This window comes from Pleurodeles waltl, chromosome 2_2 (genome assembly GCF_031143425.1).
Source record: "Pleurodeles waltl isolate 20211129_DDA chromosome 2_2, aPleWal1.hap1.20221129, whole genome shotgun sequence".
Lineage (NCBI taxonomy): Eukaryota > Metazoa > Chordata > Amphibia > Caudata > Salamandridae > Pleurodeles > Pleurodeles waltl.
In genome coordinates this window covers 943733891-943759192 of record NC_090439.1, presented here as the reverse complement: position 1 = coordinate 943759192, position 25302 = coordinate 943733891, and the positions used below count along the sequence as shown (strand labels likewise).

At 48.3% G+C, this 25302-nt stretch overlaps 1 protein-coding gene across 1 annotated transcript in view; it reads left to right on the top strand.

Moving 5' to 3' along the window:
• Nucleotides 1-25302, top strand: part of CSMD3 (CUB and Sushi multiple domains 3) — a 2682374-nt gene that overhangs the window by 2143314 nt on the left and 513758 nt on the right. The window contains exons 39-41 of the mRNA XM_069220640.1: nt 3586-3655; nt 5683-5799; nt 6863-7072. Coding sequence (XP_069076741.1) covers nt 3586-3655; nt 5683-5799; nt 6863-7072 — 397 coding nt within the window. The remainder of the gene's footprint in view (nt 1-3585; nt 3656-5682; nt 5800-6862; nt 7073-25302) is intronic.

Sequence of the window (25302 nt, the reverse complement as noted above, 5' to 3'; positions counted from 1 at the left end):
GCCCTCATTCTGACCTTGGCGGGCGGCGGAGGCCGACCGCCAAAGTCCCGCCGTCAGGTTACCGTTCCGCGGTCGAAAGACCGCGGCGGTAATTCTGACTTTCCCGCTGGGCTGGCGGGCGGTCGCCTTCAGACCGCCAGCCAGCCCAGCGGGAAAGAGGCTTCCACGATGAAGCCGGCTCGGAATCGAGCCGGCGGAGTGGAAGCTGTGCGACGGGTGCAGTTGCACCCGTCGCGTATTTCACTGTCTGCGCAGCAGACAGTGAAATACATTTAGGGGCCCTCTTACGGGGGCCCCTGCAATGCCCATGCCAGTGGCATGGGCACTGCAGGGGCCCCCAGGGGCCCCGCGACCCCCCCTACCGCCATCCGGATCTCGGCGGTCCGACCGCCGGGATCTGGATGGCGGTAGGGGGGGTCGGAATCCCCGCGGCGGTGCAGCAAGCTGCGCCGCCGCGGAGGATTCAATGGGGCCGCGGTACACTGGCGGGACCCCGCCAGTGGTGCCGGTCCGACCGCGGCTTTACCGCCGCGGTCGGAATCCCCATTGGAGCACCGCCGGCCTGTCGGCGGTGCTCCCGCGGTCCTCCGCCCTGGCGGTCAAAGACCGCCAGGGTCAGAATGACCACCAAAATGTTGTTATGCGCAACTTGGATTCTCAAACGATTGAAAGTAACACTTCCCAGTATCTTAGCTGTGATATTGATGAGGGAGATGGAACAATTACATTTGGGGGACATATGATGTCCTTTTTTGAAAATGGGAACTATCGTTAGAAGGGCCCAGGAGTTAGGAATCCTACTACATAAGGAGAACTTAAATGAATTTGTGGGGAGGGAGCCACATAAATCATTGTTGCATTTGGTGAGATCAATGGGTACCCAATCATATCCACAGGCTTTAGCTGACGGGCTTTGTCTTATTACCATCACTCCTTCCCCAAGGCTGACATAGGGATACAATTATATAATTTATGCAAAAGTATCTCTTCTTTGTTAACTACTGCTGGTAGTTGGTAGCTGGCTGTTAGTAGCTGGCTTAAAAGTGTCTCATCCAATCTGAGCTGAGAACATTTCTGCACAGGATCGGGTTATGAGGGGCATTCTTTAACCTAATTTTATTGATCAAGTTTCAAAATGCTGGAGCGTTGTTTGAGAGCACAGCACATTCTAGGAATTCCCAGTCTTTAAGGGGGCTGTTGGTTTGGGAAAGCATAGCTTTCCTCAATTGGCGATTAGCTAAAGAACAAAGCCTGTCAAACCCATTAGGCCCTGCTGGCCATATTTACCGGTTTTAACTGACTAATTTTAATACTAGATCATGGTGTTTGATAATGGGTTAGCACAGCATTGCATCTCATCAGCCAGATAGTTAGGGCTGTGAGAGCAGAAATGGTTTGTCTGGCCTTTTGACCCTAGGCACAGGGAAGTGCCCCACTAGAGCTAAATAGCTATGATCCCCTCACTTAGTGTGAAGGACTGTGCCAACAGGAACATAGTATGAAAAATTTCTAGTGGATTATATGTAATCTATAACCATTTACTCTAAAAGATAACAAAACACGTTCACAGTCTGCAAATGGCTGAATTATGTTGACTCAGCCTGCCTCTGTGATAATTGTATATTATTCACTATTATTGTAAAACAACTGGAGCATCAGGTAAGTAAGAAATGGTTTTAAATGTATGTTACGTGTGTTCTTGCGAATGAGAGAGTGTGTGAGAGAAGGAGTATTTATTTGTAAGCATGTGTGTTTGTGAGCATGTCTGTGTGAGGGAAAGTGGCAGTCAGTGATATGAGTGGCTATAAATGAGATTGAATGTCAGGGTGAGTGAGAAAGATAAAGTGAGATTAAGAGTGAGTGTAAGTCAGTGTCACTGAGTATCTGTGAGTTAATAAGTGTAAGAATGACTGATAATGTGTGTGAGTGTAAGATTGGGCACAAGAGAGTGATAATGAGTGCAAGTGGGTGACAATATTTGAGTAAGTGTGAGAAGGTGAGAATGACTGTGAGTTAGTGAATGCATATTAGCATAAGTAAAAATGTGGTGTGCTTGCAAGTCTTCTTTTGGCCTTTCCAAAAACTGGTGTTGGCATAGTCGGGGCAATTTATTAAATGACAGGGATCTGACATACTAGAAATATTATTAGGTATAAGGGACATGGCAAAAGACTATCACAGGATTACTGAACGTAATTTTTGGTATCGGACACCAAAGAAAACATGCTCATGCTAGCATTGCTGGAGGTGATTGCTGGCATAAGGTACGATAGCTGTGGCATCTAGGAAAGGGGCGAATATGATAAAATGTTGACCCTATTATAGTAGTGTTAAATATTGACATAAAGGTCACCCATGATACATGGATAACATTACAAGACTGGATATTATATGTAATTATTGGTATGAAGGGGCATCTATGGCTTATAGGAGACACTCATGGCAAAAACCTGACACAGGCACAATGGAGCTTATTTGTGGCAAATGGAGGCATCCATTGCAAATAATCAAAGAAGGGAATCAACTCTTACGGTAAGTCAGGTTTCTTTGACAGTGCATGCAATGAAAGGAATTATATATTTAATGAGCACCCTTTCATACCCCTTGGCTTTTTAGTAGATTTATATGAAAAATGTGCTTTAAAATAAACTGTTTGACACATTTTTTCAACATCATCTTGTGAGGAGATTCTCTTACCTCCAAACCCATTAAAATAGCTCTGGTTCATTTAGTTTGATCAGTACAGGGTAAATATTTTATTATATGCACTTGCCACTTTTAAAGGCTATGCCAGCATCCTAATATAGGTGAATATATTAGAGATACATTGTGTTGTCTATTTCTTTTAATGACACAGTTATAATGCAACTTCAGCGATGCCAAAAATGTTAATGTCCTCCAAATGAAGGTCAAGTCACACAGCTTCCTGAAGATAATCACGATCAAAGGTCATATGATGTCAAAACCTTGCATGTCTATAAGGTCAAGGTGTGTGTGATGTCATTTCCACTATCATTGGCATTTTGGTGAATCATTGTCCATTCCGGATGGTTAAAGGGAATATACCACTATAGTATTTTGTCAGAGTGTTGTGCTTTCATCATCTTTTCCCAAAGAGTAAAAGAAAATAGAAAAAAGGAAAAAAGCTCTTTGACATGTTTGGCTGCTCCTCCCTCTGTGCAGAAGTGCATTCTGTGCACAATTCTGCACAGAGTGAACAGGCAGACTTTAAAAGGCAAATGGCAATTGTAATAGTAAACCTGATTTTACAAACAAAGTCTCAGAGTACGTTCAGGTGGAGTCATAGAAATACACCCATCCTTTTACACTTTTGTACATGAGTTGGGCTCACAGTGCATTTCCTACAAAACAACACAACACAACACAGTAATGCAATTGGTATTATGTAAATGGTACAGTTTTTTTGTTTAATTGTATTACACACATAAACCTAGCCCCAAATCAATGAATCGTCGCTCATATCTCTCTTTGTATTTATGTATGTATGTATATGATATTTTTCTGGCACGTGTATATGATGAGAAAATACTTTTAATTGCTTACCCTTTTCTGTGAACTTTGTAGGGGCATTCACACATCACATGCATGCCAGGACCAGTAAGAAGGTGGAATTATCCCATTCCTATTTGCTTAGGTAATTTAAGGAAATTTATTGTTTTCTTGGTGAATCTTTTCTATGCGTTCATTTCAAGATATTTTCCTTTATTAGTTTCAGGTAGCAGTAGTTGTATATCCAATAATGATTATGTTTAAGGTAATAAATAAGAGCAATAAATGTCTAATACCGCTGAAAAGCAATAACAAAAATGTTAATAATACAGATAATATATCATCTACTACTATTCCTAATACTGTGACTACCACTACTACTAATTTGATGAAGATGCTGAGAATAACAATAGTAATAAGTACTCTATACAGTTTCTTGGGGTCAGGGGGATAGAGAACCTGCAGCTTTAAAACTGATCCCAATCTGTTGGTGCATATATTAGCTGTCCAAAAAGGATGAAAATCTAAGCAGACTTAATAGGGTTCTAGGTTTTAGCTTTTCACTGCATAAGATCTCAGAATCAGAGAGTTAATACACTTTACTATAGTGCTCAAAAACTGCATGTGTAAAAATGTTTATTAGTAAAGTATTCAAATGTCACATTTATATTCATCAGTTTCAAAAACATGTTTAAAAAATATTGTTTTTAAAAAAAAGGATAGTAGTATACTAATTTTGTGACTATTCACAAAATAATTTTGGAGTGTGCAGAAAAGTAATTTTGGAGTATTCAAAACATACTCCTGAAGTACTATTTTATGTACTCTTTCATGTTTTTTAAATTAATTTCAAGACATTTTGAATGAGAATATTCAGTGAATAGTAATACACAATTAATACATGTTAAAGCACTTTACCCTCTTAGCATTTTTATAAATTGAGAGTGGGATACTTCAGGATGATCCAAATATGCATGTGAGATTACACAACTAATACAAGGGTATGTTTTTAATACCTCCTAATACCTTAATGAAAAGGTCTATTGGGGTTTTAATTGCACTTCTAAAGAAACTGTTTGTTAGTAAAAGTCAGTTTGGATTTTGAACAATTGGGGAGAGGTTAAATAAACTGGATTAATATGTTAGGAAAAAATGTAAAGCCTGAGTTACCAAGATTTAGGTTTATATTTGAAATATTAGTAGTTCTATATTTAAAAATATTAAAACATTGCATTATCTTAAAGTCTGATTGACAAATATCTGTCCTGGTAACATGTAGCTCATCTTACCTATATTGCAAAGTATTCTAAATTTTGAATTCAATTGTGTGTATCCACCATCCCCTTGTGGATACATGGGGCTAAGTTAGTGTAAAGTTCTATGCCTGCCCAGGTTGTGGTATATTCACCAGTAGCAACACTTTGTTTCCACTTCCTGCACAGGATTAGGTGAGCACCAGATTTGCTGGTATACTTAGCACTAACATATTTTTCATACTTACAGTGATTAAAATGTGTATGGTTTTAAGTTTCATGCATTAGAACAGCACTGTTGATGAACTCTGTCATATTTGTGTGCTGAAGTTTTACTTTTTTTTTTAGAATATAACCTCGACAAAGCTTAAGTTTTTGGATTTGTACCACAGCATGGGACTTTGTATTGTCCTCACTATACTATCTTTTTTAGCACCTCAGTACGCCATACGTACTAGAACCTCAGTTTAATTATGGCAGATGAGATGAACACAAAAATAATCCATTTAACATACTCCTTCATTTTAAATTGCTTTCTGGATTAATTGTAAATATTTTATTTAGATTATCTAGGTGAAGCAGATTCCATTTTTAAGTATTAATGATACTTCTGCAACTGTTAATAATAACAGTATTAGGAATAGCATGGTTAGCAGTACAAACTTTAATAATAGTTGTGCTCAATTTAATGTTAATCTTTACAGTAACAATTAGTCACAAAGCAATAAATATATTTAATTATGAAATTAGTGACAATGTGGAAACTCTTAAGATCAATAATAAGCTATGTAGAATCAAATGGCAGATTATGTTGCAGCAATAATTGAAACAGCTCTTTTCATCCTAAGGTATTTCTTGAATAGAGTAAAATATCATGTCTAGTGTATTCAATAATTCTTTCTTTGCTTGTTAATTTTAGCACAATGTGGGGGTGCCATGGATGACTTCGGTGGAGTGATTCTCAGCCCTGGATTTCCTGGAAACTACCCAAGCAGCTTAGATTGCACATGGACAATACGGCTCCCAATAGGGTTTGGTATGTGGTCTTTTAGCATTTTTCTTTAAAGAAATTAGAAGAGTACATTACATTCAAAGTACACCAGGCACTCCCATGTGATGCATTTATTTTGGTATTGCTACTTTACATTTTAAAAACATCAGCGATTCACACATGAACTTTTACATGGATCCTTACAGCACTACTATCATTTAATTGCCTCTATTTGTGTACATAAAAAGGCATACATACTTAAAAATGATGACTCTTTATATTCCTATACTGACCACATCTGCCAGGTTCATTCAAAATTAAACAGGTTGCAGTTTGTACATTCTTCAGCATGATTCCTGCCCGGTGCTTCATTGATAGGTTTTGGCTTTATATTGCAACCACCCCATGGGGGAGAAGCTAGGAGTCCCTCCACAGGTGTTGTAAGGCACCTGATCTACCCTCCTTTAGGTTCTCAGAGTTGCCCAGTTTCTACTTTGTACAATGTAAGACAAGTTAAATACCATCTATATGCTTAATGTTTGATGTATTCAAATGACCAATTTAACAGTGCAGCAGAGTAGTATTTACATTGAGGTAATCTGATTTTTGTAGCTTTCTCTCCTTTAGATATGATTTTAAAAAAGACGAGTCATATTAAATGTTTACATAGCTAAATTTATTTGTCCAACTCCTTGATATGTCTGCTGCCATCCACCAGTGATTTATTATTTGTACTGGTGAAAGATCAAGGGCATGCTTACATACATCTTGTATCGTATACCCTGTTTATAGAACAGGATATCTAGGTGTGGAAATATATTCAGTTGATAGTGGGCACTGTTTAACTGCTGAAATATTTGTCTAAGGAAATTGGTGCATCACACACTTATCTGCATAGAAAGACAATGTATGACTCTTACTATGTAATAAAAAGCAAGAGTATACTTTTAAATGTCCATCTACTGCAGAATATTGCTTTAGGTCTTAACTTGTCAGACTATTATGGAGTGTGTGAATTCAACAGAGTTAAGGGTACAAGAATCACCTTCATCTGCTATTCACATGTTTTTAACTTTCAATAAAAACATGAACTTTATTTTATTTTTAGGTGTGCATTTGCAGTTTTTAAATTTTTCAACTGAGACCATCCATGATTATCTGGAAGTCAGAAGTGGATCTACAGAAACTGGATCTGTAATTGGGAGACTCAGCGGTCCACATCTTCCCTCGTCACTGTTCAGTACAACTCATGAAACCAGCTTATACTTTCACAGTGATTACTCTCAGAATAAACAGGGATTCCACATCCTATACCAAGGTGAGCAGTCATTCAGTGAACAAAATGCTATTCCAAATTCCAAAAGAACCTTAAGAAAAACAGTTGTCAAACAGTGACCATAAAAGCATACAGTAAATAGGCAAAAGTATGTTTTAAAGTAGACCTCTTTATTATGAGAGTTTGAATCCACATACACGTATATATGCTGCTGGCACCCTATACAAATGTTTTGGGGATGAGCAGGGGTCTCATAATGGATTATCTGTAAACATATTTATTACAAACAATTTATTAGCCATTTTACATTGCTTATATTATTATAAATGTGTCTCATTTGTTTTCATGTTGATGACATTCCTTCTTACATTTAGCTGAAGTACCAAATTGTATGTCGTTAGATCTAGCACCTTACCCTTTTTATATTAACTTTAAAGAGCCCCTATCAATTTAAATATCTAGAAATGTATATGTTCATGGGTTCAGATCTGGGAGAGAATGGCACAAAATACATTTAAGTGCTGTAAAACAACTGTCTGCTTATAGAATGCATCCTGGGCAAGCCAATGATGTCTTAAAATAATTCCTATCCCACATATAAGTAGAATATGTTGAGGTCCAGTTTCAATATTAGGCATGTAAAATATCGAATTTGGAATTCAGTCACAGCTCAGAAAAAAATAAAAATTAGAAAGTAACCTCAAAAGCTGCATAATATGGTAAAGAAAAAATGGATACAATAGGTTTAATAATTTCAATAAAGGTCAGTAGGAGTGAGCTTTGACATGAACTCATGGAAAATTAAATGCATGCAAATGCGGAAAAGTGGTTAGTTATGACACATGGTTACAAACATATTGTTGATAAATCCACACAGTAAATTTGGGATATTCTGTATAGATGTGGCTTGTCATATCAAAGTGAAATTGCTGATGATATGAATACTAGCAGAAGGATTAACAATGCTATGTGGTAGTTTGCCAATAATTCCGCTGGCTGTGAACTCACCAATGGAAAAATGACTGCATTGCCTGTGAATATGTACATTTATCAAAAGCACAGTTCTCTAACCCAAACCCTTAATCCAACCTTAGGGCCTGAATTAGATTTCGGTGGACGGGTTGCTCCACCACAACTGTGACGGCTATTCTGTCCGCCAAAATATAAATCCCATTATATCCTAAAGGATTTCAATTTCTGCGGATGGAATATTTGTCACAATTGTGATGGATTAGGTCATCTGGTGAGACCTAAATCAGGCCCCTAGTTTTGTGGTGCAAACTGTTGAACCAAGTATGTGGCTGGTGGGGTGTCAACAAGACTATACAATATATCTATATAATCTCAGTGAAAAAAGAAATCAAAGTGGGAAAAAAACCTTGGTGGCAGAAGGAATCCTTCATAGCAAAAGTGATACAAATTCATAAAAAAATACAGGGTACTACTCTCCACAGGTTGTCTTTTTGTAGCTTTTGCTTATCTTTTCTCTCTCCAGTACAAGGTTGATAGACTGAGAAGGGCTACAATGTTGGATACTACTTGTGTGTGCCTGTTAAACCTGCAGTGCAGAAAATGACAAGCATTGAAAAAAGATTCAATTATGAGAAACTCTGCACCTGGGATTTTACAGACTAGAATTCTCACAAAATGGGGCAGAATATCCAGGTTCAAAAATAAGCACTAGATGTAGGGAGTACAAGGAGTGTTGCAGCACCTCCAGAATAACTCTGCTGGAATTCAGAGGTGAATAGGAAAAAAAGACACCTTCAAATGTTCTTTTTATCATGTTTCATTTGCTGTGCATTAATATCAGCAATTAAATGTCAGACTACGTCTTTTGTCAAAATGTGGCTTATTCTTCTAACATTTAAATTGTTGTTTACTTTTCTTTTTCTGACTGTAAAGTCAGAGGTTTTGTAAAGTAAACTGTGTGACAATCTTGCTGGGGTACAGGGAGGATGAAAGGAAAGTCTGTCCAATGTAAATTGTTTCAAACACTGAAATATTTAAATACCTGTAAATGACCTGGACAAATTTTTCAAAATCTATCAGCTGGGAAAGCACAAATAAAGCACTTTTTTGTAAACGTAAGTTATGTTGGCAAACAAATACTTAATAAGATCAAAACAAATCAAGACACTTTGGGGGTCATTCTGACCCTGGCGGTCAGTGTTAAAGCGGCGGCCAACCCGCCAACAGGCTGGCGGTCCAAAAAATGGAATTCTGACCCTGGCGGGAACCGCCAACACAGGCTGCCGCTTTAACACTCCGACCGCCACGGCGGGACAGACAAACAGCTCGGCGGTCACCGCCAACAGCCAGGCGGCAGACAATGTACCGCCCACCCTATCACAACTCACCAATCCGCCACCTTTTCCGGGGCGGGAGCTCCGCCGATAAAAACACGGCGGAAACAGACTACGAACGGGAAAACGCTCACCTATACACACTCCACGAGGAAGGAGGACAGCATGGAGCCCGAATAACACATCCTACCGGCTATTGTCTACCTGCTCATCTACCACGAGTACGAACGCCGGGGCAGACGACAACGGTGAGTACTGCACCTACGACACAGGGGAGGGGGGAGGAGGAAAGCTTATGGGCACACACATATGCGACCCCCCCCAACTATCTACACACCAATGCAGAGCACCAAGTCACAGTGACACCACCCAAACCCCCCGGAATAATGCAAAGACATAATTAAAGTGAGAAACAACATTTATGTATATAAGAGGTTCTTTGACGTCATGGTAAAATAGAAATATGAATAGTAAAAAATCAAGTAAGAAAATTACGAAACCGATAAACATAGGCAATAAGTCCTGCACAGTCACCTAAATTTCCACTGTCCGTGGGCCAAAGTGTATCAACACACGGGCAAAGCCCACACAGGAGACCTGAGTCCGTTGGAGAGAACACTGCTGGGGCATCAGATGACAAAACTACAGGCACCTCAGGGGGAAGGGAAGGGGGGGGCACCTCAGCCACATGAGTCCACGACGCCAGATCCATGAAGGGTCCACCATGCCCACTGTGCCATCCTGGGGAGTGCAAAGCCACAGTCTCACAAGTCTCAACAGTGGGTGTTTTGCCCACTGTACCATCCTGGGAGTGCAAAGCCACAGTCTCTCAAGTCTTTACAGTGGGAGGGTTGCCCACCGTGCCATCCTGGGGAGTGCAAAGCCACAGTCTCACAAGTCTCTACAGTGGGTGGATTGCCCACTGTTACATCCTGGGGAGTGCAAAGCCACAGTCCATCAGGTGGATTACAGAGACCACTGGTCATGGAGGAGGCATGGTGGGCAGAGTGCGTCGTGAAGGACTGCCTGACACAGAACCGGGACTGCCAATGGGCCATCGGTGCTTGACAGGAAGGGCCCAGCGGAGCGGTGCTTGAGATGAAGGGCCCAGCGGAGCGGTGCTTGACAGGAGGGGCCCAGCGGAGCGGTGCTTGACAGGAGGGGCCCAGCGGAGCGGTGCTTGAGATGAAGGGCCCAGCGGAGCGGTGCTTGAGATGAAGGGCCCAGCGGAGCGGTGCTTGAGATGAAGGGCCCAGCGGAGCAGTGCTTGAGACGGCGTGGCCCAGCGGAGCGGTGCTTGACAGGAAGGGCCCAGCGGAGCGGTGCTTGAGACGGCGTGGCCCAGCGGAGCGGTGCCTGACAGGAAGGGCCCAGCGGAGCGGTGCTTGAGACGGCGTGGCCCAGCGGAGCGGTGCTTGACAGGAAGGGCCCAGCGGAGCGGTGCTTGAGACGGCGTGGCCCAGCGGAGCGGTGCTTGAGACGGCGTGGCCCAGCGGAGCGGTGCCTGACAGGAAGGGCCCAGCGGAGTGGTGCTTGAGACGGCGTGGCCCAGCGGAGCGGTGCTTGACAGGAAGGGCCCAGCGGAGCAGTGCTTGAGACGGCGTGGCCCAGCGGAGCGGTGCTTGACAGGAAGGGCCCAGCGGAGCGGTGCTTGACAGGAGGGGCCCAGCGGAGCTGTGCTTGAGATGGCGGGGCCCAGCGGAGCGGTGCTTGAGATGAAGGGCCCAGCGGAGCGGTGCTTGACAGGAGGGGCCCAGCGGAGCGGTGCTTGAGATGAAGGGCCCAGCGGAGCGGTGCTTGACAGGAGGGGCCCAGCGGAGCGGTGCTTGAGATGAAGGGCCCAGCGGAGCGGTGCTTGACAGGAAGGGCCCAGCGGAGCGGTGCATGACAGGAGGGGCCCAGCGGAGCGGTGCTTGAGACGGCGGGGCCCAGCGGAGCGGTGCTTGAGATGAAGGGCCCAGCGGAGCGGTGCTTGAGATGAAGGGCCCAGCGGAGCGGTGCTTGAGACGGCGTGGCCCAGCGGAGCGGTGCCTGACAGGAAGGGCCCAGCGGAGCGGTGCTTGAGACGGCGTGGCCCAGCGGAGCGGTGCTTGACAGGAAGGGCCCAGCGGAGCGGTGCTTGAGACGGCGTGGCCCAGCGGAGCGGTGCCTGACAGGAAGGGCCCAGCGGAGCGGTGCTTGAGACGGCGTGGCCCAGCGGAGCGGTGCTTGACGGGAAGGGCCCAGCGGAGCGGTGCTTGAGATGAAGGGCCCAGCGGAGCGGTGCTTGACAGGAGGGGCCCAGCGGAGCGGTGCTTGAGATGAAGGGCCCAGCGGAGCGGTGCTTGACAGTAAGGGCCCAGCGGAGCGGTGCTTGACAGGAGGGGCCCAGCGGAGCGGTGCTTGACAGGAGGGGCCCAGCGGAGCGGTGCTTGACAGGAAGGGCCCAGCGGAGCGGTGCTTGACAGGAAGGGCCCAGCGGAGCGGTGCTTGACAGGAAGGGCCCAGCGGAGCGGTGCTTGACAGGAGGGGCCCAGCGGAGCGGTGCTTGAGACGGCGGGGCCCAGCGGAGCGGTGCCTGACAGGAAGGGCCCTCTTCAGCAGTGTCTTTCTGCACGGCGGGGCCCTCTTCAGCGGTGCCTTTCTGCACGGCGGGGCCCTCTTCAGCGGTGTCTTTCTGCATGGCGGGGCCCTCTTCAGCGGTGCCTTTTTGCATGGCCGGGCCCTCTTCAGCGGTGCCTTTCTGCACGGCGGGGCCCTCTTCAGCGGTGCCTTTCTGCACGGCGGGGCCCTCTTCAGCGGTGTCTTTCTGCACGGCGGGGCCCTCTTCAGCGGTGTCTTTCTGCACGGCGAGGCCCTCTTCAGCCGTGTCTTTCTGCACGGCGGGGCCCTCTTCAGCGGTGCCTTTCTGCACGGCGGGGCCCTCTTCAGCGGTGCCTTTCTGCACGGCGGGGCCCTCTTCAGCGGTGTCTTTCTGCACGGCGGGGCCCTCTTCAGCGGTGCCTTTCTGCACGGCGGGGTCCTCTTCAGCGGTGCCTTTCTGAACGGCGGGGCCCTCTTCAGCGGTGTCTTTCTGCACGGCGGGACCCTCTTCAGCGGTGTCTTTCTGCACGGCGGGACCCTCTTCAGCGGTGTCTTTCTGCACGGCGGGGCCCTCTTCAGCGGTGCCTTTCTGCACGGCGGGGCCCTCTTCAGCGGTGCCTTTCTGCACGGCGGGGCCCTCTTCAGCGGTGCCTTTCTGCACGGCGGGCCCTCTTCAGCGGTGCCTTTCTGCACGGCGGGGCCCTCTTCAGCGGTGCCTTTCTGCACGCGGGGCCCTCTTCAGCGGTGCTTGTCCAGTCATCCAAGGGAGCCAGACCTGGCCAGGACTCCCTGCTTAGTCGCCCTCTGACCGTGCAGTTGCTGGACCCTTCTGTGACGGAGTCCTGGGCCCGTGGGTGTCCTCCCTCACACCCGGGATGGGGCTTGTGGGGCCCTCCTGGTCCGCGCCCCTGCTGGCTGATTTCTCCGCCCTGCTGCCCTTGCCCTCCTTCGATGAGGCTCTCTGGCCCTTGGCTCCCCTGGATGTTGTGGCAGGTGAGGGCCCAGGACTTTGCTCGTTGGGGGCAGCCGTGTCAGTCTTCTCGCGGCGGCCCCTGATTTTATGGGTCCTCTTCCCAGGGGGGGGCGGGCTGTTCCCTTGCTGCTGGCCGATGTATCTGTGCTGGGAAAGGGTGGACTCCAAAACCCCTGCACAATGTTGACACTTGAAGCAGGGCTGGTGGTGGCTGAGGTGCTCTTGGGACTCTTAGCAGATGGAGGGGGTGGGTCAGGTGGGGCAAAGAGGTTAAGTTTGGAGAGGTAAAGTTTTTTAGGACCAATGTAAAGGGTAGGTGTAGTGGGTATGGGAGTGGAGGAAGAGGATGTGGTTGTAGGAGAGTCAGGTGTGCTGTCTTTGGGTGCAGGTGCTTGTGACGTAGGTTGTCGTGAGGTGGTTGGCTGTTGGGTGGGTGGCTGCCTGCGCTTGTGTGTCTTGGAAGAGGGGGTGACAGACACAGTGGGAGAGGACACAGGGGACGTGTAAATGGCAGTGGGGCTGGTGACTGCACGTGTGCGGACTGTACTGGAGGGTGTGCTGGTGATGGAAGTACTGGCTGATGGTGGTGTGCATGCAGGTGTGAGTGGAGACGTCACAGGGAGGGAGGAGGGAGACGAGGAGGAGGGGGACAGAGGGGTGGTAGTGACTGTTGGCATGTCTGCATCTGGGTGTTGCTTGGGTGAATGCTTGTGTGATCTGTGGTGCTTATGTCTGGATGAGCTGCCCTTGGGTGTTGAGGTGTGTGCAGGCTGGTCTGATGATGTGGATGGGATAGGCTGAGGAACAGGAGACAGAGACAGGGTGGAGGCAGTTAGAAGAGGGAGGCTGGAAACAGGGACAATGGCTGCCGTCAGTGCTGAGGCCAGAGCATTGAACGATCATTGATGGGCAGCCTGACCCGAATGAATGCCCTCCAGGTATGCATTGCTCCGATGCACCTCCCTCTCTACCCCCTGGATGGCATTCAAAAGGGTAGACTGCCCAACAATGATGGTCTGTAGGAGGTCAATGACCTCCGCACTGAGGGCAGCAGGGGTAACAGGGGCAGGGTCTGAGGTGCCTGGGGTGAAGGAGATGCCCGCTTTCTTGGGCGAGCGGGCACGGAGCGAAGGCTGAGGGGCTGCTGGGAGGGCGGAGCTGGTGCGCTGGGTGGCGGCTGTACCTGTAGAGGCGGGGGGCCCGGATGTTGCCGCCACCGCTAGGGAGCTCCCTTCCGAGGACGTGTCGGTGTAGCTGGTGTCACCACGGGTCCCCGTTGTGGTGCTCCCCTCGCCCTCCGTATCACTGGTGACCTCGGTGTCTGTTGCATGGCCCACCGGGGCCTTGTGAGTTGCAGCTCCCTCGTGCTCCGATGCCAATTCTCCTCCGCCTGATGATGCTAATGCACACATGCACAAGAAGACAAAGAAAAAGGGTGGGGGGAGAAATAAAAACAGGTTGAGTGCATGCATTGTCAACACCGTTGGCGGAGAGGACAGACACAGGAGCCTCATGCACTACGCCGCGCAATCGGGGTACACAACTCAGTACTTCTGACTAGGCCAACAGGTCTCTGGACAACATATGCGCACATGGGTGATGCTGGACCATGCCTTGCTGTACTTGGCACCCTACAGAGGTGGGGGGCGGGGGCACAGGGCCATGCCTAAAGGAGGGGACTACACTACAGAAAGCGCCCTGGCCTACTGTCACCCACAGCCCTCCTCCCCCACCCAGGCACCTCCACTGCGCGTAAAGATAGCAGTATGTGCTGGTACTCACCCCCTTGTGTCTGCTGTGATGTCCTCACGCGCCCATCCAATTCGGGGTAGGCCACCGCCAGGATCCGGTACATCAGGGGGGTCAAGGTACGACTGGCACCCCTCCTACGTTGGGAGGCCATCCCCAGCAGTGACTCGGCGGTCTTCCTGGTCCCGCGGCGGATGTCCTCCCACCTCTTTCGGCAGTGGGTGCCCCGTCTTGTGTGGACCCCCAGGGCCCGGACTTCCTTGGTGATGGCACGCCAAATGTCGACTTTCTGATGGGCGCTGACCTATTTGACATGTACAGGGTGGGAAAGGAAATTTCAACATTTTTCTACATGTTAGATGTGATTGCCCCCCCCTCACCAACCCTGCCATGTGGCACATGCTCTCATCTGTCGTGCCTTGCACTCCTCATTCGCTCCCCACCCCACCATCTTACATCCACCATGCACAACCCAGGCATAGGCCATTCAATGTGCACCCAGTGTACTTACCTGTTGGTCTGGAGGACCGTAGAGTAGCGCATACTGGGGTAGGACCCCATCCACAAGTTTCTCCAACTCTTCTGAAGTGAAGGCAGGGGCCCTTTCCCCAGTCGCAGCAGCCATTGTCTCTTCCAGACCGAGGTCACAGCAGCACTTGCAGTATAGGTCCTCTCCTGTGGATGATCAGGTCTCGAGTGATTAAGCAGATAGAAAATGGCGGTCACGCCCGCGGCGGTGCGTACCGCGACCGCCGGCGCACATCGTCATTGGCTCCTGAGACCCATAGGGTTCAATGTTAACCAATGCTGCTTTGCGCCGCGGTCTTCGACCGCCTACCGCCACGGTGAGCCACGCCAGCGCAGTGACCTCACATCCCACTGTCACACTTCACAGGTCAGGCAGCCGCCATTTCAAGGGCCCACATGGCCTGATTTCCACTGCGTCACACAGGCCTGGGCCTTGCATTGCCACTCATACAAGCCTTTCAATGCATAGCGATTCGTGTACTGTGCAAGCTGTGTGAACGAACCTGAGGGTTTCTTGACTCTGTGCTCCATGTTGTCCTTCCTAGGCACCGTCCACTGGGACTTACGAGGAGAAGGATGAATCCTCCCGTGTACCGACCGCTGGTGGACCTGTCGACAATGGAAGAACGACATATTATACTTCGATACCGACTTGACCGAGCCACTATACATGAACTGTGTGCCCAGCTGGAGCCAGACCTGATGTCCCCCATTCGCCAACCCACAGGGATTCCCCCTCTGGTGCAGGTTCTGTCAGTACTCCATTTTTTGGCAAGTGGGTCTTTTCAGACAACAGTGGCCATGTCATCAGGGATGTCTCAGCCTATGTTTTCAAAGGTTTTGTCCAGAGTGTTGTCTGCCCTGATGAAATACATGCGGAGATACATTGTTTTCCCTGAGGAGGGTGATTTGGCCACTGTGAAGGGTGATTTCTATGCCCTTGGACATATCCCCAACATCATTGGTGCCATTGATGGGACCCATGTGGCTTTAGTACCCCCAAAAGACAATGAGCAGGTGTACAGAAATAGAAAAAGTTACCATTCGATGAATGTCCAGGTAGTCTGTTTGGCTGACCATTACATCTCCCATCTAAATGCCAAGTTCCCTGGGTCAGTGCATGACGCGTCTGTCATGCGAAATAGCAGCATCCCATATGTGATGGAACAGCTACAGAGACACCGTGTGTGGCTAATAGGTGACTCTGGTTACCCCAACCTGCCTTGGCTATTGACCCCAGTGAGGAATCCCCGGACCAGGGCAGAGGAACGGTACAATGAGGCACATGGGCAAACTAGGAGGATTATAGAACGGACCCTCGGGGTCCTGAAGGCCAGGTTTAGGTGCCTGCATATGACAGGGGGATCCCTCATGTACTCATCAAAGAAGGTGTGTCATATCATCGTGACCTGCTGTATGCTTCACAACCTGGCTTTGCGACGCCAGGTGCCTTTCCTGCAGGATGATGGTCCAGATGGTGGTGTTGTAGCAGCTGTGGAGCCTGTGGAGAGGGAAGAGGAGGAAGACGACGGGGACGACACGGACAACAGGGACACAGTTATACAACAGTATTTTCAGTAGCACCCAGGTAAGAATCACCCACGCAATTTTACATTTACTTCTGGCCTTCTGCATCTCTACTTTCTGTGTTTCCCCCCAGTTCCTTTTCACTGATTTTTTACTTTCCCTTCCCTTTTCAGAGCTGTATGACCCACAGCGTGACTTCTGCTTTGTTTGCCCATGGACTAATGCTTATTGACACTGGTATGTTGTCATCACAATGTAAATGAACATTATTGCACCGTTATGTGTAATACATTTGTAAAGAATACAAGCAGACTCCAGACATTTGAAGTGCAATTGGTGATTTATTTTAAGTGCTGCGTATAGGTCCGTGATAGTAAAACGGTGATGGGTGGGGGTGGAGTAATGTCCATCGCAGAGTCCAGTTCTCAGTGGCACAGGTGCAATGTCCATATGCCTGTGGAAGGATGGAGCAGGGGCAGTTCAAGGTTGGACAGGGTGCCAATGTGGGACAGTGGGATGACATCAGGGGGTATCTTAGGCTGGCGGGGGTCTTGGCATCCTACTCTGTCTTCTTGTGTGATCTCAGGTTCCGCTTGCGGGGTGGTTGATCTTCAGCAGGAGGGGGGGTTCTGGTGGCCTGTCGTGGTGTGGGGGCCTCCTGTCCACTTGCGCCAGTGGAGGTGGTAGGCTGTTCGTCGTCCGGGCTGGTGACAGGGGCCCTTTGGGGTGCCACATGGTCCCGCAATGTGGTGACTATCTGGTTGAGGGCCAGGACGATGGTCCCCCTTGCGGTACCGATGTGCCAGAGTTCGTCTCTGAACCCCATGTACCGTTCCTCCTGCTGTGCCTGGATCTCCTGGAACCTGGCCAGTACCGTCGCCATCGTCTCCTGGGAGCGGTGGTATGCTCCCATGATGGTGGTGAGGGCCTCTTGGAGAGTGGGTTCCCTGGGCCGGTCAACCCCCTCTCGCACAGCAGCCCTCCCAGTTGCCCTGTTTCCCCGGGCCTCTGTCCCCTGGACGGTGTGCCCACTACCACTACCCCCAGGTCCCTGTTGTTGTTGGGGTGGTGGGTCAGCCTGGGTGCCCTGTAGTGGCGGACACACCGCTGATTGACCTGTCCTGGAGACAGAAGCATGGGCCCGCTGGGTGGGAGCTGTGCTGGTATTCCCAGAGGGGGTTGGGTCTGCTGCGGCCTGTGTCTGTGTGTGGGGAACCGACTGTCCAGAGGTCCCCAATGGTCCAGGCTGGTCATCAGGTTCCAGGTCGACAGAGCTGCTGTCATCACTGTGGGCCTGTTCTGGGGGCGGGATGGACAAATCTGGACCCTCCTGGCCGGTGTGTTGGCGTTCGGGCCCTGCAGGGGTAAAAGAGTATGGTTATTGCTTCTGTGTGTGTGCCATGGCGTGCGATTTGTGGGTGCCCTTGTCCCCCAGTGCTGGCATTCCCTTGTGGGAGGAGTTGTGAGGGTGGTTTGGGGGGGGGGAATGGGTTTGTGCAGTGGTCATGCTTGGGTGATGGGTGTCCATGGTTTGTGTTGGCATTCAGGGATTGGTGTTGTGTTGGGTGGGTTGTGCTGGTGAGACATTGGCAGGGAGGAAGTGTGCTGGGGGGTTGGGGGTGAGGGTGGGGGTGCGTGTTGGCATGCTGGTGGTTGGGGGGGGTGAAGTATTTGGGATTAGACTTACCAGAGTCCATTCCTCCGCCTACTCCAGCGAGGCCCGCAGGATGCAGGATGTTCAAGACCTCTTGCTCCCATGATGTGAATTCGGGTGGAGTGGGTGGGGGTCCGCCGCCAGTCTTCTGCACAGCGATGTTGTGTCTTGACACCATCGACCGCACCTTCCCCCGTAGGTCGTTCCAGCGCTTTCGGATGTCTTCCCGGTTTCTGGGATGCTGTCCCACAGCGTTGACCCTGTCGACGATCCTTTGCCATAGCTCCGCCTTCCTGGTTATTGTGGTGTGCTGCACCTGTGTGCCGAATAGCTGGGGCTCTACCCTGATTATTTCCTCCACCATCACCCTGAGTTCTTGGTCCGAGAACCTGGGGTGTCATGGGGTGGTGTGGGGTGGTGTTTGTGGTGATGAGTGTGGTGTGTGTGGTGGTGTGTGGTGTTTTGTGCGTGGATGTAGTGTGGGTGATGATGTTGTGTTCCTCTGTGTGTTGGGGTTTGCGATTGCTGTGCTCTCTCTCTCTCTCTCTCTCTCTCTCTCTCTCGCCTTCTCTCCGAATTTCTAGTAGTGGGGGTTTGTGGGTGATGTGGGTGTGTGTTTTATAGTTGATTGGATGTGTGGGTGTGGTGTGTGTATGTGTATCAGGTGTGTGTATTTCGAATTGTCCAATGTGGCTGTGTTTTGTAATGGTGTGTGTATTTTGAGCGCGGCGGTGTGTACCGCCAATGGAATACCGTGGTTGAAAGACCGCCGCGTGGATTCGTGGGTCGTAATGGCATGGGCGTGTTCGTGTTGGCGTGACGGTGGAGGTTTGGTCATCTCCAGTTTATCGCTGACCGCTGATGAGGCGGCCTTCCGTGGATGTCGGGTTTTTGGCGATTTGGAAGTTGTGGGTCAGAATGACCGTGGCGGTTTACCGCGGCGGTAGAATGGCGGACTTCTGACCGGCGGTAAGAGCCTTTTACCGCCGAGGTCAGAATGACCCCCTTTATTTGTTGCTGCGCAAAGAATAAATCTTTGGGAAATCCGATTTCCAGACATTGTTTGTGTGCTATATAAGTCGATCAGTGAAACTGTGTTGCATGTCTGTTCAGATTTAGATGACATTTCATTGGAAAATGTGTTGTCTGTATATGACAGTGTGCTACCACACCATGCGTTGGTGATATATATGACAATATGCTGCTATATGCACCAGCAGCTCATTTGCTACACATGTTCTTAGTTTGATGCTTGGATCTTTCAAAATCTCTGTGACATCAGTAATGTAACATTGATGGTAGCAACCCCACTCTGAAATTTGTTCCATCTCCACTTGGTACACAACCTTCACTCCTTAGGTACAAAACACAAGCAGAAAGGATCTGTTGGGGTACAGTCATGTTCCCCTGCCCTGGGTACCCAACTGCAAGTATCTGGTATTCATTTTCGGTTTTTGGCCTTAGCCTCACACAAATCTAATGTGTGCAGAGAAGCTAGGCCTGTCCCTTTACTAGAGTGAAAGGCCGGTCAGACCTGTAACGTACAGGGGTGTACTAAGTGTGTTTTCATTACACTAGCAGTAGATTTGTTTTGTTACATGGGGTTACCATGTAGAGCAGGGGTAGCTGTGTACGATGTTTTATGATTTCATAGCTGTGACCAGACCTTTTTATCTGTGTCACTGGAGAGGAGGTCTGATGGCCCACGTCTGTGAAGTTCAGCTTCTGTGCACTAACCCAGTGCCTGGTGCTAATATCCCAATTATATGTTGTGCGTGTTTGTAAATGTGGACTGTATTTAAATATTTTATCTGCATGAGTGGGCCATTGTAATGTATGCTTGTGGAGTTGACCTTCGATGCCCCTATATGTGCTTTGTGCACAAGGATGGAGATGAGATTTTTGGTTGAGATGGTGCTGGTGTACTGCTGGCATCCCTGTAGCAGGAGCAAAAAGATCTAGAGATTGGAGTGGGGATAGAGGAGACAGAGCTCATTTAGGAAATCAATTAGGCCTCAAGCTGAGGGGATTAGCTGATTAGTCTTACTACAGCGCTGCCATTAGGTAGATGGCGGGGGTTAAGTGTGGGACTGCACTGCAGTCTCTGTTGTTGAAGGGGAAAAGAATCCTTTAGGTGAATATACTCTCTTGTATCTTGATCTCTGTTCAGTGTAGCTGATGACAGCCATGGGCAAAAAGCTCAGACCTCTTTGTGCCTTGCTCTATTGTGGGATTTCCAGGCTGGAGAATTATCTACTGCAAAGAGCTTCACTCTGCAAAAAGGCAGGCCTGCAGAGCTGTCTGAAAAAGACATTTGAAAGGAGAAACAACTTAAATCACCTGTTACAAAGCAGATAGTAAATTCACATCTCTGTCTGCTTTTACTGCATAAAAGTGGGAGCCACTGACACACATGTTGTTCCAGGTCCAAGTTCTTTTTGACCAGGGGAGGACTGCCTTCAGAGTACTCAGAGGCTGTTGTGTAACCATGCTAGCTTCCCAAGGATGAGGGAATATTACCTGAAGTCTTCCCCTGCTAGAAGAAGCTGGGCATCTGACATGAAGTCCCTAGAATTTGGCTTGCCTGTTGAGAGAGTGAAGACATCTGCCGACCCTGCAGGTGGTGTGACTGTCCAGGAAAAGAGACCAGCGAAGCCCTGGTGCTGGTAGGTACTAACAGAGGAAAGATGATGCTTGCCCCAAGTGTTGGTGGGCATTGGACTCTGTGGTTCTGAACTGTTTGAACTGTTACTGTGGATCTGTGGTTGCCTACAGACCAAAGATTTGTGTGCATGGTTACCCACTCAGCTGTGACCATGAGAAGTGTGCGGCGGCTGTCCTCACCTCTGTGACCAATTGAATTGAGCCCATGGCTGTCCACTTCATTGTGACCGGAGAAGTGTGACCATAGTTGTTGCAAGTGCCACGGTGACCCTGTGGTGCTGTAACCCACCCACCTCAGCTCTCACTGGAGAAATGGACAAGAGGTGATCACCGTGATAAGCATTACAAATAGAAAGAGGTGAACTGCATTTAAATGAGCACTTCCACATCTAAAAGGGGTAATATGTATCTGGGCCTTGGTTCATGCCTTCTGAGACACCCTAACCCACAGGTGGGCCTGTCAGATTCAGAGACAGAGGGACACCTGGGAGGGTGGTTGGCATAAAGAGGTCCAATACTCCCAGCACAAGTTCTTTGGACTGTTTTGATTATGTATTGTGTGTGTGGTATTTTAAGCAGATATTAAAGTATTCTTTTGATGAAGTAAAGCACTGGTTTGGCTAATTAGTAATTGCACTGCTGGGTGATTGCTAATTTCTGAGCTCAACCACATTCACTCTACCTCCCTGACAAGCCAGTAACTGCTTGCCATCATTTTAACTGAAAATCAAGTTCTCAAGGGGTTGGCCCATTTTTCAGACCCAAATTAGGACAGGCCCTGGGACATCAGAGGCAACTGTCCCCAACACTGAAGGATGAATCACATTGCACACTGCTTGCCCTAAGGCCCCTTGAGAGGGACTGACAGAGCCAAAAAGCTCCTAAACATCAGAAATTGTCACTTTAATCCTTCACGTCTCCTCTGTGCACACAGCAGTGTAGCTCCAACAGAGTTCACAACTAGTATTGTGAATCATTTGAAGAGCTGGTGAATACAGACATAATAGGCTCATTTCAACAGGGAACCCACGACAGATGAACAGCTTTCCAATTCCCTCAGAAATAAAGAAAGTCTAAAGTATTGACTTTCTCTACTAAAATGATTATTAAGAACAGCAAGCATTATTCAGAGAAAATATGAGAATTTCTGGGTGCTTTTTGTGAACCTAAGGTTCACTGCGTCCACACTTATAACAAAATAAAAGTGCTAGATTGTTGGATAGTTATTTTCACACCAGAAATATCCATGTGTGATATTTTCGAAAAGGGCATATTGCTAATCTTGTTGTCAGTAGATTCCTTTGCCGATTTTCCTATCCTCCAGAAGTTCAAATCTTTTTCATGTGGCAGAACATGAGAAACAATGTTAATATGCTGAGTTTGATACCAATGAGACCGATTTGCTCCAAGTGAGACAAACTATTCCTCAAATGACCAAAAAGTGTGTACTGTCGTCATAAGTGAATACAAAGGAAGAAAAGTATACTGGACCTTTCCAAATGTGGCACACTATACAATTGCTTCTCTTCATCATATTCCAGGAAGCTATGGCAGCTTTTTAACAGATGTTTGTATATCGTCTTTGGGTTGGTTATGTAGATCGCTTTGTTTCACTTCTCATAGTGTATAGATTGATTGCACTAATTTAGTCATTTAGGTTTTTTTTTATGGTGTACTTGTCCCCAAAGGGGTGTCGGAGTAGAAGTAGCAAGAACCTGAGATAATTAAAATATATCTAAGGTTAAATATATTAGTAAATAACAAAACAGATGTAGAACTATATGTAACACAATAGAATGGTGAAGGATGAGAATTGTAATGGGTCACTTACCAGGCCTTGAAAGAGAATGACCTTCAATCAATAGCAAAATGTGTGGGATGTATCAAAATATGCATAGAGAAAGCATCCAAAAACAAGTGAAAGGTGGGATATTATGGCATTTCAATCAAACCAAGTCTGAGTGATGGGTAAGTATTATGGTAGAATATGTCCAAATATGCTTCAATCTAAGAGTTTGTCTGAAGTGTGCTATTAGAAGAAAACATGTCGCCCTAAAACATGTTACCATTCGCTTATCCAAAATTGACATGTTTAATTTCCGTATAAGTCCCTAGGAAAGCACACTACATGTGCCCAGGGTCTGTAAATGAAATGCTACTAGCGGGCCCGCAGCACTGATTGTGACACCCACTTAAGTAGCCCTTTAAATATGACTCAGGTCTGCCATTGCAGAGCCTGTGTGTGCAGTTTTAAACCATCATGTCGACCTGGCAAGCTAGCCCCCTGCCAGGCCCAAACCTTCCTTTTTAATACATAGAAGTCACCCCTAAGTAGGACCTGGACAGCCCCAAGGGCAGCATGCAGTGTATTTAAAAGTTGAACATGTGTAGGAAAGTACCTTCTTCCTTGGCATGGTGACCCCATTTTTCTGCCTGATGTCAGTGTGTTTGACCGTGTTCACAGGGATCCTGCTAACCAGGACCCCAGTGATTTTCCTCTCTCTCCCAAAAGTCTGTATTTCACACAAAATTGCACACTGGTGCCCCATTATATGTCCCTAGTATATGGTATCTAGGTACCTAGGGCATTGGGGTTCTAGGGGATCCCTATGGGCTGCAGCATATATTTTCTCACCTATAGGGAACCCAAGCAAAGGGTTCTGCAGGACTGCCATTACAGCCTGAATGCAAAGGTGTAAGCACCCTTTCACTGCCACTTTCCACTATACCAGGTCACTTATAAGTCACCCCTATGGCAGGCCTTCCAGCCCAGAGGGCAGGGTGCCAAGTTCCTGTGTGTGATGGCACCCCTGCACTAGCAGAGGAGCCCCCCACAAACTCCAGGCCCATTTTCCTGGACTTTGTGAGTGCGGGGATGCCATTTTACTCGTGTATTGGACATAGGTCACTACCTTTGCAAGCATTGGTTGTATGGTTCAATGTACTCTGGGGGCTCGAGCCCAGGAAGCCAGAACAAAGGAGTTCCTTTGAGAGAGGGCTGTTACACCCTCTCTCTTTGGAAAAGGGTGTTACAGGCTTGGGAGGGGTAACCTCCCGAAAGCCACTGGAAATGTTTTGAAGGGAACATTTAGTGCCCTCCTTGCACAAACCAGTCTACACCGGTTCAGGGATCCCCAGTCTCTGCTCTTGCACCAAGCTGGACAAAGGAAAGGGGAGTGACCACTCCCCTGTCCATCACCACCCCGTGGGTGGTGCTCAGACCTCCTTCAGAGGGTCCCTGGGTTGTGCCATCTTGGATTCAAGGTTGGCAGGGAACTCTGGGAGCATCTGAGTGGCCAGTACCAGCAGGTGATGTCAGATCCCCCTCCTGATAGGTGGTCACTCAGCTAGGTGACCAATCTCCCTTTCAGGGCTATTTAGGGTCTCTCCTTTGGGTGGTTCCTCAGATTCAGATTGCAAGACTCCAGCAGGAATCCTCTGCAACCTCCACTTCAGACTGAAGAAACTGCATCTGGACTCTTCAGGACCATACAAGCTGCAACAAAGAAGCAAGACGTGTCCTGCAACATTGTATCTCTGGCTCCTTCCAGCGGGTGTGCATCCTCTGAGGACAGCCCGTCTTCAGCCTGCATGAGAAGGAAGAAGGAATCTCCCTTGGGGTGAAAGAGTCACTCCCCTGCTTCTGCAGGCTCCCACTGCGACGTCGACCGGCTGCGTGAATCCCCTCTCCTGCTCAGTTGCGTGGATCCTGCATCACGGGTGGTGGTCTGAAGTGGTCCTGACGGTCCTCTCTTCCAGCTGTCCAACTTGGGTGGAGGTAAGCCCCTGCTTGCTCATGCAGGACAGTACCCTCGTGCATCGTGTCCTTTGCAGCATCCTTTCCTCAAGATCTTCAGGCATCTTGAAGCTCCAGCCCCCAGCACTCCTTCCTGCAATGCACAGCTCCCTGAGTGGTTCTCCGGCGGCGTGGGAGCCTTTCTCGTAGTGCTGCATGGGCCTCTTCTGTGACTCTCCTGTTCCCATCCAGTGGGACTCCTGTGGGTGCTGCCTTGGCTTCTGTGGGATCTCTGTGTTGCTGAGGGCCCCCTCCTAGTTTGAGTCCACCTGGTCCTTCCTGGTGCCCTGCAGCTCCACTTTCCGCTAACCGTGAGTTTTGTATGGCCAAAACCTGTTGGTGGAACCTGAAGATGTAAGCCTGACTGCAATCTGCCTTCCGGCATAGGAAATCAGCTGCATCCTCCAGGAACCTGACTTTGTCTTCTTGGGTGCAGTGCTGACTCTGCTTCCTCACAGGTGGTTCACCTTTTGCACCTTCATCCTGGTGGATAGGGCCCCCTGCCCTTTCTGG